The 16,649-nt window shown below is 34.5% G+C and overlaps 1 protein-coding gene across 1 annotated transcript; it reads left to right on the top strand.

Annotated features, from left to right (window-relative positions):
• The first annotated feature begins 580 nt into the window (after positions 1-580).
• Positions 581-14,860, top strand: LOC140167787 (uncharacterized). The gene is made up of 13 exons (XM_072191080.1): positions 581-707; positions 2,065-2,154; positions 3,513-3,602; positions 4,959-5,048; positions 5,981-6,076; positions 7,136-7,225; positions 8,159-8,254; positions 9,316-9,405; positions 10,770-10,859; positions 12,218-12,307; positions 13,253-13,348; positions 13,742-13,846; positions 14,313-14,860. The coding sequence occupies exons 1-13, from the start codon at positions 581-583 to the stop codon at positions 14,453-14,455; spliced, it is 1,293 nt and encodes a 430-aa protein (XP_072047181.1). The 3' UTR covers positions 14,456-14,860.
• Positions 14,861-16,649: the final 1,789 nt, after the last annotated feature.

Genomic DNA, 16,649 nt, shown 5'->3' on the forward strand with positions numbered 1-16,649 from the left:
TTTGGTGCAGAAGGGACACTAAAATGAATACACGGGATCGATACACGTGAATTGCTATATGCACGATTTTGATATCAGACGAAAATCTTCTGATACCGGGTTAGAAAATGATGAATATCTCCGTCATGATTTTTTTTCTCAAGAAACCAGATTTGGTCTCATAAACTTGGAAATACGTGTTGAACAGATATGATAGTCGCTAGAATGCGCTTTGAAAATTGGCCGTGCGCTTTGAACTCAAAATTTGACCATTTTATATTGCGTTGGTCCTGTTATGGACTACAGCGTGCAGCGTGTAGTACAGCTGCACTCACTGTAGGCAGTATAAAGTCGATGACCATTGACCTCAATGGGGTATACAAGCTTAATCACGCACAACCAAGATCGATTACCCGGCTATTGTGAGTAGCCTTAGTTATGTCCCTCGACTAATTATTAGTTTAAAAGAGCTTTAAAGGTTTGAACCAAATGGCTAATCGTGGCTGTGGATTTAACCTACCATGGCGATTCCTGCCATGAAGATATAGGGTCGAAGACACTGTGCGAAGGTAGTCTATAAAAAGGTTATAGTAGCTACAGTATGCATGCAAATGTTTTGCTATTTTTATACATAACAGGTTTATCAACATCTAAACCTACTCATCCAACAACAACGACAGCAACAACTATAGCTCGTTTAACAGGACAACAGACAACGTCATTAACAGGTGTGTGATAAACTGTTCTTTCTTTCTTATTAATTATATTAAGTTTCCTCTTGTAGCAAGCAATCGGCCCCCATTGTTTTTATTTGTTCTTGTGCAGGATGCGTAGTCCCATTACCATGATTACCTACTTCAGGTGTGTAAAGTCATAATCACTGAAAATTGTGTCTGATAGCTATAATTGTGATGGTATACAAGTGAAGATATGGCCAATTATGTAACCTAGTCTTAAAATTGCATGGGCCACTTTTGTCTAAGTGTTACAAAAGTGACTAAATAGAGTTGAACCATGGACCAGTTGGACGGTGCTCTTATGATAGGTAGTGTTAAACAATGGGGTTTTCGAACTGGTAGAAATGATTACATAATAGAATATCTCCTTGAGTTTTTGAAAGTCACAAATAGGCATTGACATAACAACCTCAGTTACTAGAAATCGTGCCTGCAGCTGCAACAACCCCAATTATTCACGTTAGAAGAGCGTATTTTTATGGTTGTGACATTCAGTAGCACATGGAGTCAAGCAGAAACCGTAAGATTGTTTATAGCTCATTTTCCAAACTCATTGTTTCCATCAAGGCATACAGTTACATATAACTATGAGAAGTAAGTAGAATTTGCTAATAGAAATGCTGGCAATAGTGGTCGCCCCAGAACAGCTAGAAGCCCATCTGATCTTAATTTCAAAATTTTATTGTTTTGTACTGGATGCAAAAATTGTTCTCAGTTTTACCAATGATATCTAAGGGATATGAGAAATTACTTTATTTATAAGATAATTGAAAAATTTCATGACTTTAATTTTAATAGTAGAAACACCACTTATAATTATTTTGTGTCAGTTCTTTGATGTTTAATGCACGATAAGCATACTATATAGTACTCTAAGCGGTTCAAACTTGATGTGCGCAAACACGTTTTCTGGACGATTTAATTAATCGGGCATTATAACTTTTAAACCCAAGCTAGTAAAGAACCCAACCAAACGTCTTCTTTTAGCCAAGATATTACTGATTGTATTGCTTGTAACATTTGCTTTTTTCATGAGAAGTTAAAATGCAATTGTATTAATTTTATTGTTACACCCCGTATTTCTTTGATTGCCATGCTTTTAATCATAATTTTGAACGAAAGTATGATAACATTAATATATACAAAGTTTGATCAATGATCTTATCTGGATCATGTTTTATCAGAAATATGTCCAGTTTGAGTAGAATTCTCGACCACCTTTATCTGGAACTTAATAAATGCGACCATTTTGTTATGAACAAACGATGCAAAGACGAAGGTAGTCTATAAAAAGGTTATAGTAGCTACAGTATGCATGCAAATGTTTTGCTATTTTTATACATAACAGGTTTATCAACATCTAAACCTACTCATCCAACAACAACGACAGCAACAACTATAGCTCGTTTAACAGGACAACAGACAACGTCATTAACAGGTGTGTGATAAACTGTTCTTTCTTTCTTATTAATTATATTAAGTTTCCTCTTGTAGCAAGCAATCAGGCCCCCATTGTTTTTATTTGTTCTTGTGCAGGATGCGTAGTCCCATTACCATGATTACCTACTTCAGGTGTGTAAAGTCATAATCACTGAAAATTGTGTCTGATAGCTATAATTGTGATGGTATACAAGTGAAGATATGGCCAATTATGTAACCTAGTCTTAAAACCGCATGGGCCACTTTTGTCTAAGTGTTACAAAAGTGACTAAATAGAGTTGAACCATGGACCAGTTGGACGGTGCTCTTATGATAGGTAGTGTTAAACAATGGGGTTTTCGAACTGGTAGAAATGATTACATAATAGAATATCTCCTTGAGTTTTTGAAAGTCACAAATAGGCATTGACATAACAACCTCAGTTACTAGAAATCGTGCCTGCAGCTGCAACAACCCCAATTATTCACGTTAGAAGAGCGTATTTTTATGGTTGTGACATTCAGTAGCACATGGAGTCAAGCAGAAACCGTAAGATTGTTTATAGCTCATTTTCCAAACTCATTGTTTCCATCAAGGCATACAGTTACATATAACTATGAGAAGTAAGTAGAATTTGCTAATAGAAATGCTGGCAATAGTGGTCGCCCCAGAACAGCTAGAAGCCCATCTGATCTTAATTTCAAAATTTTATTGTTTTTTACTGGATGCAAAAATTGTTCTCAGTTTTACCAATGATATCTAAGGGATATGAGAAATTACTTTATTTATAAGATAATTGAAAAATTTCATGACTTTAATTTTAATAGTAGAAACACCACTTATAATTATTTTGTGTCAGTTCTTTGATGTTTAATGCACGATAAGCATACTATATAGTACTCTAAGCGGTTCAAACTTGATGTGCGCAAACACGTTTTCTGGACGATTTAATTAATCGGGCATTATAACTTTTAAACCCAAGCTAGTAAAGAACCCAACCAAACGTCTTCTTTTAGCCAAGATATTACTGATTGTATTGCTTGTAACATTTGCTTTTTTCATGAGAAGTTAAAATGCAATTGTATTAATTTTATTGTTACACCCCGTATTTCTTTGTTTGCCATGCTTTTAATCATAATTTTGAACGAAAGTATGATAACATTAATATATACACAGTTTGATCAATAATCTTATCTGGATCATGTTTTATCAGAAATATGTCCAGTTTGAGTAGAATTCTTGACCACCTTTATCTGGAACTTAATAAATGCGACCATTTTGTTATGAACAAACGATGCAAAGACGAAGGTAGTCTATAAAAAGGTTATAGTAGCTACAGTATGCATGCAAATGTTTTGCTATTTTTATACATAACAGGTTTATCAACATCTAAACCTACTCATCCAACAACAACGACAGCAACAACTATAGCTCGTTTAACAGGACAACAGACAACGTCATTAACAGGTGTGTGATAAACTGTTCTTTCTTTCTTATTAATTATATTAAGTTTCCTCTTGTAGCAAGCAATCGGCCCCCATTGTTTTTATTTGTTCTTGTGCATGATGCGTAGTCCCATTACCATGATTACCTACTTCAGGTGTGTAAAGTCATAATCACTGAAAATTGTGTCTGATAGCTATAATTGTGATGGTATACAAGTGAAGATATGGCCAATTATGTAACCTAGTCTTAAAACAGCATGGGCCACTTTTGTCTAAGTGTTACAAAAGTGACTAAATAGAGTTGAACCATGGACCAGTTGGACGGTGCTCTTATGATAGGTAGTGTTAAACAATGGGGTTTTCGAACTGGTAGAAATGATTACATAATAGAATATCTCCTTGAGTTTTTGAAAGTCACAAATAGGCATTGACATAACAACCTCAGTTACTAGAAATCGTGCCTGCAGCTGCAACAACCCCAATTATTCACGTTAGAAGAGCGTATTTTTATGGTTGTGACATTCAGTAGCACATGGAGTCAAGCAGAAACCGTAAGATTGTTTATAGCTCATTTTCCAAACTCATTGTTTCCATCAAGGCATACAGTTACATATAACTATGAGAAGTAAGTAGAATTTGCTAATAGAAATGCTGGCAATAGTGGTCGCCCCAGAACAGCTAGAAGCCCATCTGATCTTAATTTCAAAATTTTATTGTTTTGTACTGGATGCAAAAATTGTTCTCAGTTTTACCAATGATATCTAAGGGATATGAGAAATTACTTTATTTATAAGATAATTGAAAAATTTCATGACTTTAATTTTAATAGTAGAAACACCACTTATAATTATTTTGTGTCAGTTCTTTGATGTTTAATGCACGATAAGCATACTATATAGTACTCTAAGCGGTTCAAACTTGATGTGCGCAAACACGTTTTCTGGACGATTTAATTAATCGGGCATTATAACTTTTAAACCCAAGCTAGTAAAGAACCCAACCAAACGTCTTCTTTTAGCCAAGATATTACTGATTGTATTGCTTGTAACATTTGCTTTTTCATGAGAAGTTAAAATGCAATTGTATTAATTTTATTGTTACACCCCGTATTTCTTTGTTTGCCATGCTTTTAATCATAATTTTGAACGAAAGTATGATAACATTAATATATACACAGTTTGATCAATGATCTTATCTGGATCATGTTTTATCAGAAATATGTCCAGTTTGAGTAGAATTCTCGACCACCTTTATCTGGAACTTAATAAATGCGACCATTTTGTTATGAACAAACGATGCAAAGACGAAGGTAGTCTATAAAAAGGTTATAGTAGCTACAGTATGCATTCAAATGTTTTGCTATTTTTATACATAACAGGTTTATCAACATCTAAACCTACTCATCCAACAACAACGACAGCAACAACTATAGCTCGTTTAACAGGACAACAGACAACGTCATTAACAGGTGTGTGATAAACTGTTCTTTCTTTCTTATTAATTATATTAAGTTTCCTCTTGTAGCAAGCAATCGGCCCCATTGTTTTATTTGTTCTTGTGCAGGATGCGTAGTCCCATTACCATGATTACCTACTTCAGGTGTGTAAAGTCATAATCACTGAAAATTGTGTCTGATAGCTATAATTGTCTGTCGCAGTTGAGACAGAATTGGAGGCATTTTTGTTTCCTTAATTCATTTTAGGTCAGACAAAGCTACATGTATATTGAGTGTTGACTTGATAATTAATCCAGGCAATCTGTAACTGCTTTTCCCCTGATATGAAATTAAAACTAATTGCAACATTGCAACTAAGTACAAAGCATTTCTATGAGGCCCGTCAGAACATCATACTAAAAGTCCTAACAAAGGGACTGCGGTCCATCCAATTTTTCGACAGGATCAAACACATCACCCCAGCTGATTCACGACAAAATCATTATATCTTGTTTTGCCAAACGAGATATAGCTGAATCCTAATCCTTTAGTTAATTCTATCTGACAACCCAAGTCAATTTTAATAGATTTGCAATTTGTTGGAAAATAGGTAAAAATGAAAGTTTGCAAGTTTTCTTACAAATTATTGTAGTCACAAAAGCATTTAAAACCATGTGTATTTTGCTAAGAATTAGCTCATAATTTTAATATTATTTTTGATAAATGGTTATGAAAAAGATTAGAAAATGAGTCATCGATCTACACAGTTTTATCATAGCTTGTCATGTTTTACCAGTTTTAAATGTTTACAGTTGAAGTAGAATTCTGGACCAAAATGATCTGGAATGTGATCATGGTGATATGAACAAACGATGCAAAGACGAAGTTGGTCTTAAGGGCTATGTAGCTATACTACAATATGAATTCAAATATTGTCATTATACTGTACATTTTATACATAATAGGTTTATCAACATCTAAAACTACTTATAATCAAACTTCAACAACAACAGCAGCAACCATAGTTGGTTCAACAGGACAACAGACAACGTCATTAACAGGTGCGTGATAAGTCATAATCACTGAAAAATATTATTGTGTTTGATATATAGCTATTGTCTGTCACAGAGCATTTCCTATGCATTCCAGAACAAGATTATGTACAAAAGTACAAAGAGGGACATGAGGGAAAGGGGTCTAATTTGGATAAAACCAAAAACATGGGGAGTGGGGGCACTTATATTCCGAGGTGGATATTTTGCTTGTGCAAAAAAAACCAAAGAAACAAAAACAAAATAATAATTATTCTTGTTGGGAGTAGAACAATATTGTGGACCATTAGTTCATATCTTGAACCAGATCAAAATGGCCCTGTGCTTGCGTTTGCTCCAGAACAGCTAGTTCGTTTGCCCCAGAACAGCTAGAAGCCCATCTGATCTTAATTTCAAAATTTTATTGTTTTGTACTGGATGCAAAAATTGTTCTCAGTTTTACCAATGATATCTAAGGGATATGAGAAATTACTTTATTTATAAGATAATTGAAAAATTTCATGACTTTAATTTTAATAGTAGAAACACCACTTATAATTATTTTGTGTCAGTTCTTTGATGTTTAATGCACGATAAGCATACTATATAGTACTCTAAGCGGTTCAAACTTGATGTGCGCAAACACGTTTTCTGGACGATTTAATTAATCGGGCATTATAACTTTTAAACCCAAGCTAGTAAAGAACCCAACCAAACGTCTCCTTTTAGCCAAGATATTACTGATTGTATTGCTTGTAACATTTGCTTTTTCATGAGAAGTTAAAATGCAATTGTATTAATTTTATTGTTACACCCCGTATTTCTTTGTTTGCCATGCTTTTAATCATAATTTTGAACGAAAGTATGATAACATTAATATATACGCAGTTTGATCAATAATCTTATCTGGATCATGTTTTATCAGAAATATGTCCAGTTTGAGTAGAATTCTCGACCACCTTTATCTGGAACTTAATCAATGCGACCATTTTGTTATGAACAAACGATGCAAAGACGAAGGTAGTCTATAAAAAGGTTATAGTAGCTACAGTATGCATGCAAATGTTTTGCCATTTTTATACATAACAGGTTTATCAACATCTAAACCTACTCATCCAACAACAACGACAGCAACAACTATAGCTCGTTTAACAGGACAACAGACAACGTCATTAACAGGTGTGTGATAAACTGTTCTTTCTTTCTTATTAATTATATTAAGTTTCCTCTTGTAGCAAGCAATCGGCCCCATTGTTTTTATTTGTTCTTGTGCAGGATGCGTAGTCCCATTACCATGATTACCTACTTCAGGTGTGTAAAGTCATAATCACTGAAAATTGTGTCTGATAGCTATAATTGTCTGTCGCAGTTGAGACAGAATTGGAGGCATTTTGTTTCCTTAATTCATTTTAGGTCAGACAAAGCTACATGTATATTGAGTGTTGACTTGATAATTAATCCAGGCAATCTGTAACTGCTTTTCCCCTGATATGAAATTAAAACTAATTGCAACATTGCAACTAAGTACAAAGCATTTCTATGAGGCCCGTCAGAACATCATACTAAAAGTCCTAACAAAGGGACTGCGGTCCATCCAATTTTTCGACAGGATCAAACACATCACCCCAGCTGATTCACGACAAAATCATTATATCATGTTTTGCCAAACGAGATATAGCTGAATCCTAATCCTTTAGTTAATTCTATCTGACAACCCAAGTCAATTTTAATAGATTTGCAATTTGTTGGAAAATAGGTAAAAAATGAAAGTTTGCAAGTTTTCTTACAAATTATTGTAGTCACAAAAGCATTTAAAACCATGTGTATTTTGCTAAGAATTAGCTCATAATTTTAATATTATTTTTGATAAATGGTTATGAAAAAGATTAGAAAATGAGTCATCGATCTACACAGTTTTATCATAGCTTGTCATGTTTTACCAGTTTTAAATGTTTACAGTTGAAGTAGAATTCTGGACCAAAATGATCTGGAATGTGATCATGGTGATATGAACAAACGATGCAAAGACGAAGTTGGTCTTAAGGGCTATGTAGCTATACTACAATATGAATTCAAATATTGTCATTATACTGTACGTTTTATACATAATAGGTTTATCAACATCTAAAACTACTTATAATCAAACTTCAACAACAACAGCAGCAACCATAGTTGGTTCAACAGGACAACAGACAACGTCATTAACAGGTGCGTGATAAGTCATAATCACTGAAAAATATTATTGTGTTTGATATATAGCTATTGTCTGTCACAGAGCATTTCCTATGCATTCCAGAACAAGATTATGTACAAAAGTACAAAGAGGGACATGAGGGAAAGGGGTCTAATTTGGATAAAACCAAAAACATGGGGAGTGGGGGCACTTATATTCCGAGGTGGATATTTTGCTTGTGCCAAAAAAAAAAAGAAACAAAACAAAATAATAATTATTCTTGTTGGGAGTAGAACAATATTGTGGACCATTAGTTCATATCTTGAACCAGATCAAAATGGCCATGTGCTTGCGTTTGCTCCAGAACAGCTAGTTCGTTTGCCCCAGAACAGCTAGAAGCCCATCTGATCTTAATTTCAAAATTTTATTGTTTTGTACTGGATGCAAAAATTGTTCTCAGTTTTACCAATGATATCTAAGGGATATGAGAAATTACTTTATTTATAAGATAATTGAAAAATTTCATGACTTTAATTTTAATAGTAGAAACACCACTTATAATTATTTTGTGTCAGTTCTTTGATGTTTAATGCACGATAAGCATACTATATAGTACTCTAAGCGGTTCAAACTTGATGTGCGCAAACACGTTTTCTGGACGATTTAATTAATCGGGCATTATAACTTTAAACCCAAGCTAGTAAAGAACCCAACCAAACGTCTCCTTTTAGCCAAGATATTACTGATTGTATTGCTTGTAACATTTGCTTTTTTCATGAGAAGTTAAAATGCAATTGTATTAATTTTATTGTTACACCCCGTATTTCTTTGTTTGCCATGCTTTTAATCATAATTTTGAACGAAAGTATGATAACATTAATATAATTATACACAGTTTGATCAATGATCTTATCTGGATCATGTTTTATCAGAAATATGTCCAGTTTGAGTAGAATTCTTGACCACCTTTATCTGGAACTTAATAAATGCGACCATTTTGTTATGAACAAACGATGCAAAGACGAAGGTAGTCTATAAAAAGGTTATAGTAGCTACAGTATGCATGCAAATGTTTTGCTATTTTTATACATAACAGGTTTATCAACATCTAAACCTACTCATCCAACAACAACGACAGCAACAACTATAGCTCGTTTAACAGGACAACAGACAACGTCATTAACAGGTGTGTGATAAACTGTTCTTTCTTTCTTATTAATTATATTAAGTTTCCTCTTGTAGCAAGCAATCGGCCCCATTGTTTTTATTTGTTCTTGTGCAGGATGCGTAGTCCCATTACCATGATTACCTACTTCAGGTGTGTAAAGTCATAATCACTGAAAATTGTGTCTGATAGCTATAATTGTGATGGTATACAAGTGAAGATATGGCCAATTATGTAACCTAGTCTTAAAACCGCATGGGCCACTTTTGTCTAAGTGTTACAAAAGTGACTAAATAGAGTTGAACCATGGACCAGTTGGACGGTGCTCTTATAATAGGTAGTGTTAAACAATGGGGTTTTCGAACTGGTAGAAATGATTACATAATAGAATATCTCCTTGAGTTTTTGAAAGTCACAAATAGGCATTGACATAACAACCTCAGTTACTAGAAATCGTGCCTGCAGCTGCAACAACCCCAATTATTCACGTTAGAAGAGCGTATTTTTATGGTTGTGACATTCAGTAGCACATGGAGTCAAGCAGAAACCGTAAGATTGTTTATAGCTCATTTTCCAAACTCATTGTTTCCATCAAGGCATACAGTTACATATAACTATGAGAAGTAAGTAGAATTTGCTAATAGAAATGCTGGCAATAGTGGTCGCCCCAGAACAGCTAGAAGCCCATCTGATCTTAATTTCAAAATTTTTATTGTTTTGTACTGGATGCAAAAATTGTTCTCAGTTTTACCAATGATATCTAAGGGATATGAGAAATTACTTTATTTATAAGATAATTGAAAAATTTCATGACTTTAATTTTAATAGTAGAAACACCACTTATAATTATTTTGTGTCAGTTCTTTGATGTTTAATGCACGATAAGCATACTAAATTTATATAGTACTCTAAGCGGTTCAAACTTGATGTGCGCAAACACGTTTTCTGGACGATTGAATTAATCGGGCATTATAACTTTTAAACCCAAGCTAGTAAAGAATCCAACCAAACGTCTTCTTTTAGCCAAGATATTACTGATTGTATTGCTTGTAACATTTGCTTTTTTCATGAGAAGTTAAAATGCAATTGTATTAATTTTATTGTTACACCCCGTATTTCTTTGTTTGCCATGCTTTTAATCATAATTTTGAACGAAAGTATGATAACATTAATATATACACAGTTTGATCAATGATCTTATCTGGATCATGATTTATCAGAAATATGTCCAGTTTGAGTAGAATTCTCGACCACCTTTATCTGGAACTTAATAAATGCGACCATTTTGTTATGAACAAACGATGCAAAGACGAAGGTAGTCTATAAAAAGGTTATAGTAGCTACAGTATGCATGCAAATGTTTTTGCTATTTTTATACATAACAGGTTTATCAACATCTAAACCTACTCATCCAACAACAACGACAGCAACAACTATAGCTCGTTTAACAGGACAACAGACAACGTCATTAACAGGTGTGTGATAAACTGTTCTTTCTTTCTTATTAATTATATTAAGTTTCCTCTTGTAGCAAGCAATCGGCCCCCATTGTTTTTTATTTGTTCTTGTGCAGGATGCGTAGTCCCATTACCATGATTACCTACTTCAGGTGTGTAAAGTCATAATCACTGAAAATTGTGTCTGATAGCTATAATTGTGATGGTATACAAGTGAAGATATGGCCAATTATGTAACCTAGTCTTAAAACCGCATGGGCCACTTTTGTCTAAGTGTTACAAAAGTGACTAAATAGAGTTGAACCATGGACCAGTTGGACGGTGCTCTTATGATAGGTAGTGTTAAACAATGGGGTTTTCGAACTGGTAGAAATGATTACATAATAGAATATCTCCTTGAGTTTTTGAAAGTCACAAATAGGCATTGACATAACAACCTCAGTTACTAGAAATCGTGCCTGCAGCTGCAACAACCCCAATTATTCACGTTAGAAGAGCGTATTTTTATGGTTGTGACATTCAGTAGCACATGGAGTCAAGCAGAAACCGTAAGATTGTTTATAGCTCATTTTCCAAACTCATTGTTTCCATCAAGGCATACAGTTACATATAACTATGAGAAGTAAGTAGAATTTGCTAATAGAAATGCTGGCAATAGTGGTCGCCCCAGAACAGCTAGAAGCCCATCTGATCTTAATTTCAAAATTTTATTGTTTTGTACTGGATGCAAAAATTGTTCTCAGTTTTACCAATGATATCTAAGGGATATGAGAAATTACTTTATTTATAAGATAATTGAAAAATTTCATGACTTTAATTTTAATAGTAGAAACACCACTTATAATTATTTTGTGTCAGTTCTTTGATGTTTAATGCACGATAAGCATACTATATAGTACTCTAAGCGGTTCAAACTTGATGTGCGCAAACACGTTTTCTGGACGATTTAATTAATCAGGCATTATAACTTTTAAACCCAAGCTAGTAAAGAACCCAACCAAACGTCTTCTTTTAGCCAAGATATTACTGATTGTATTGCTTGTAACATTTGCTTTTTTCATGAGAAGTTAAAATGCAATTGTATTAATTTTATTGTTACACCCCGTATTTCTTTGTTTGCCATGCTTTTAATCATAATTTTGAACGAAAGTATGATAACATTAATATATACACAGTTTGATCAATGATCTTATCTGGATCATGTTTTATCAGAAATATGTCCAGTTTGAGTAGAATTCTTGACCACCTTTATCTGGAACTTAATAAATGCGACCATTTTGTTATGAACAAACGATGCAAAGACGAAGGTAGTCTATAAAAAGGTTATAGTAGATACAGTATGCATGCAAATGTTTTGCTATTTTTATACATAACAGGTTTATCAACATCTAAACCTACTCATCCAACAACAACGACAGCAACAACTATAGCTCGTTTAACAGGACAACAGACAACGTCATTAACAGGTGTGTGATAAACTGTTCTTTCTTTCTTATTAATTATATTAAGTTTCCTCTTGTAGCAAGCAATCGGCCCCCATTGTTTTTATTTGTTTTTGTGCATGATGCGTAGTCCCATTACCATGATTACCTACTTCGGGTGTGTAAAGTCATAATCACTGAAAATTGTGTCCGATAGCTATAATTGTCTGTCGCAGTTGAGACAGAATTGGAGGCATTTTTGTTTCCTTAATTCATTTTAGGTCAGACAAAGCTACATGTATATTGAGTGTTGACTTGATAATTAATCCAGGCAATCTGTAACTGCTTTTCCCCTGATATGAAATTAAAACTAATTGCAACATTGCAACTAAGTACAAAGCATTTCTATGAGGCCCGTCAGAACATCATACTAAAAGTCCTAACAAAGGGACTGCGGTCCATCCAATTTTTCGACAGGATCAAACACATCACCCCAGCTGATTCACGACAAAATCATTATATCTTGTTTTGCCAAACGAGATATAGCTGAATCCTAATCCTTTAGTTAATTCTATCTGACAACCCAAGTCAATTTTTAATAGATTTGCAATTTGTTGGAAAATAGGTAAAAAAATGAAAGTTTGTAAGTTTTCTTACAAATTATTGTAGTCACAAAAAGCATTTAAAACCATGTGTATTTTGCTAAGAATTAGCTCATAATTTTAATATTATTTTTGATAAATGGTTATGAAAAAGATTAGAAAATGAGTCGTCGATCTACACAGTTTTATCATAGCTTGTCATGTTTTACCAGTTTTAAATGTTTACAGTTGAAGTAGAATTCTGGACCAAAATGATCTGGAATGTGATCATGGTGATATGAACAAACGATGCAAAGACGCAAGACGAAGTTGGTCTTAAGGGCTATGTAGCTATACTACAATATGAATTCAAATATTGTCATTATACTGTACATTTTATACATAATAGGTTTATCAACATCTAAAACTACTTATAATCAAACTTCAACAACAACAGCAGCAACCATAGTTGGTTCAACAGGACAACAGACAACGTCATTAACAGGTGCGTGATAAGTCATAATCACTGAAAAATATTATTGTGTTTGATATATAGCTATTGTCTGTCACAGAGCATTTCCTATGCATTCCAGAACAAGATTATGTACAAAAGTACAAAGAGGGACATGAGGGAAAGGGGTCTAATTTGGATAAAACCAAAAACATGGGGAGTGGGGCACTTATATTCCGAGGTGGATATTTTGCTTGTGCAAAAAAAACAAAGAAACAAAAACAAAATAATAATTATTCTTGTTGGGAGTAGAACAATATTGTGGACCATTAGTTCATATCTTGAACCAGATCAAAATGGCCCTGTGCTTGCGTTTGCTTTCAGATAAATACTTGACTATTATGTAGCTACTGTATTTAAATGTTTTGCATTGTTTTACATATTCAGGTTTATCAACATCAAGAACTACTCCAACTTCATCAACAACAAGAACAACAATGAGTTTAACAACAATGATACGTTCAACAAGACAACATACAACGGCATCAACAGGTAGGTTTTATATACTTAGTAGGTCAAATCACTATCTGATATGGCTACTGTCTGTAGAAGTAGTTTGGATTGGATTGACGGTAGGATTTCGTTTTGAGGTTTGAGACTATAATTGACCATGCCGTGACATGCTGGTTATTTCAAAATCGCATTATTCGATGGTTAATGAATATACTCTGTCCCTTTTCCAGGGTCTCTCATATCGGTTGTGTCTTTTGCCGCCACCATCCTTTGGCCACCAATGCGTTTTGCTCAAATATAATAATTATTGATAGCCTATATTTCCATAATTGCTGCGATTTAGATCGTGCATTTCAATAAAACCTGCCCGATTCCGGTTTATTTTACTTTAATTTTTGATAATAGAACCTCCAAGAACTATTTAAAGACTACATGAGACCCAAATAGCTTTTCCTAGATTATAGTCTTGGTATTTATCTTGCTCATTTTTATAACTTTTTTCCAGATAACATCGCAACAACAGGCTTGCAAACAGAAGTGCAAACGACCAAAGACATTGTACCTCCCACGACTACAGAAACAGAAAAACAACATAGTCGTAGACGCAACAATGAGCTATTTTATTTAAAATTGACACTCCTCCAATAGATAACTTCCATTTGAAATGCTCACTCTTGTGAAAGATATAGATATACATGGGTTATAGGTTTCAAATTAATCAACAGCTAGCCAATTCCATTTGAAAACATACACCCTCTGCGGAAGATTTTCACAACGCAACTGACCATCCTTTATTGTTCATCGTGCTAAAAGTCGATCGATACATGTTGAAATCTACACAATTTAGAGATACACCTTTTTGCTTTGAAATTAATCAAAGAAAAAACAATGGTTTTTTTTCAGTAATGTCATATAAAACATAGTATTTGAATATACCTATTAAAAAAATCTTGGTGTTAAAATCAGGCATGAAATTGTGTCTTTTACGGTAAGATTTTTGATTTTTACACACCTGAAGTTCGTCCATGAGCTTTTTCTGGGTATAAACTTTTAGCGTTTCAAACTAATAAGCTCTAATATAGTTCGCTAAAGAAAGATTTTTTCCAACTCTACAAGGCACATCATGTGGGTCTATATATTATAGTTTTGTCATAATATCCGTTTTGATTTCACCATTTTTCACCTGCAACAGCCATCATCTCCTCCTCATGTTGCTCACCAGCCTGGTCACACATTGCTGTGGGATGGCATTGTATTCTTCAACCAGGATTCGTCACAGGTCATTCAGTGTGGTTGCACCCCGGGGTTGCACTGGCTACTCTGACATGCACAACAAAATCATGCTGGTGTTCAATCGGGTTGAGGTCTGGGCTGATGGCAGCCCCTTCCATTTTCTCTACTGCCATAGTCTGTAGGTATAGTAGTTGACTATCCTGGCTCTGTGGTGGCGACCTTGTCATCTGGGAAGATTGCATTAGGTCCCAGATTGTGAAAATATGGAATTGCAGCTTGGTGCACAGAATAATGGTCAATCTGGCACATTTTGTTTGAGACCCAACTACATTCAGAAGACGTGTATTCAGCCATGAAGAAAGTGATTGTTTCAAATGTGGTGTCATGGTAATGGGGAGTAATGTAGCTATCCACTGATATGCAACATGATATGAACATGTCACAAAATAATCTGAGATATAGATGCTTGAAAAAACTTTCCAAACTTTAATTCGGTTATAAAAGATTTTCACTACTTTATAAAGTCATATTATAACATTTCTGTAAAAATAGATTAGTATTTATTTTCCATAAAATGTTAACTTTTACTGTCAGATATGTACCCTTTTAATTTTGAGCCGAACAAGTGAGGTAAAGCATAGAAAATTGGAATTTACTACTAGCGCCCATGCATGTTACTCCCGCGGTTGTAATACGGTACGATCCTCGAGGTGTGTGTCTGTGTATCCCGCACGCCGTGTACGTACTGTGCATACGGTGTTCGACTAATATTTCCATCGTAATAATAAAACGCCGGTTCCATCATTTTATTCCAAATCTCGGATTTTGACAAAACTACAGCACCTAAAGTCTTGATTTTTGCAGAGTACCTTTATTGACTAAAGTACATTACAATCGTGTAAAAAAACAGAATTTAAAATTTTTTTGAGGGTGTTCTCCTCAGCAAATGTTATAATATGGCTTTAATTTCAACACCGAATTCAATCGGTTCCAGTGACTAATGATTAGTGATTACAGTCAGTCTACTCTGAAGTACAAAGTACCGGCACGGACGCACACATTGTGTCGACTTTGAAGGCACGCATACCTGCAGCAGAAACGCATCACTGCGCACTGCTAACTCGCTGTATACTCGCGCGTTGTCACTTTGTACTTCAGAGTGGACAAACAGTAGCGTGCTGAGTGCACAGATCGCCGAACGATAGCGATTAGATTTTAGCCAATGAGATACGGAATTGTTCGTTGCGTTGCGAAAAAGCGTGCTACCTTATTGGTAAAATACCAATCGATCGTCGCTTAGCGATGGAGTATAAATCCAGCTTAAAACGCAACCTCTGTATAGCATAGGAGATACCGTGTTTTAGGGGGGGGGGGGGGAAGTTTGTTTGTCCCAAAGTGAAATGCAATAGTTTTTTAAGTTGATGTAAGTCGTTGCGTCAACTTTCCGAGTAATGCCAACGCGTACAATTTTGAGTAACGCTGACTCGATATCATTATGTTGGTCGCACTACTCATTTGCACTTACTTTATTGAGTTGTTACAACTCAGAAAATGAAACTAGGTTAGCATAATTTTCTAGAGGTGTGCTATAGTATACAAAATTTTGCAC

This window comes from Amphiura filiformis, chromosome 13, assembly GCF_039555335.1.
Source record: "Amphiura filiformis chromosome 13, Afil_fr2py, whole genome shotgun sequence".
Taxonomy (NCBI): domain Eukaryota; kingdom Metazoa; phylum Echinodermata; class Ophiuroidea; order Amphilepidida; family Amphiuridae; genus Amphiura; species Amphiura filiformis.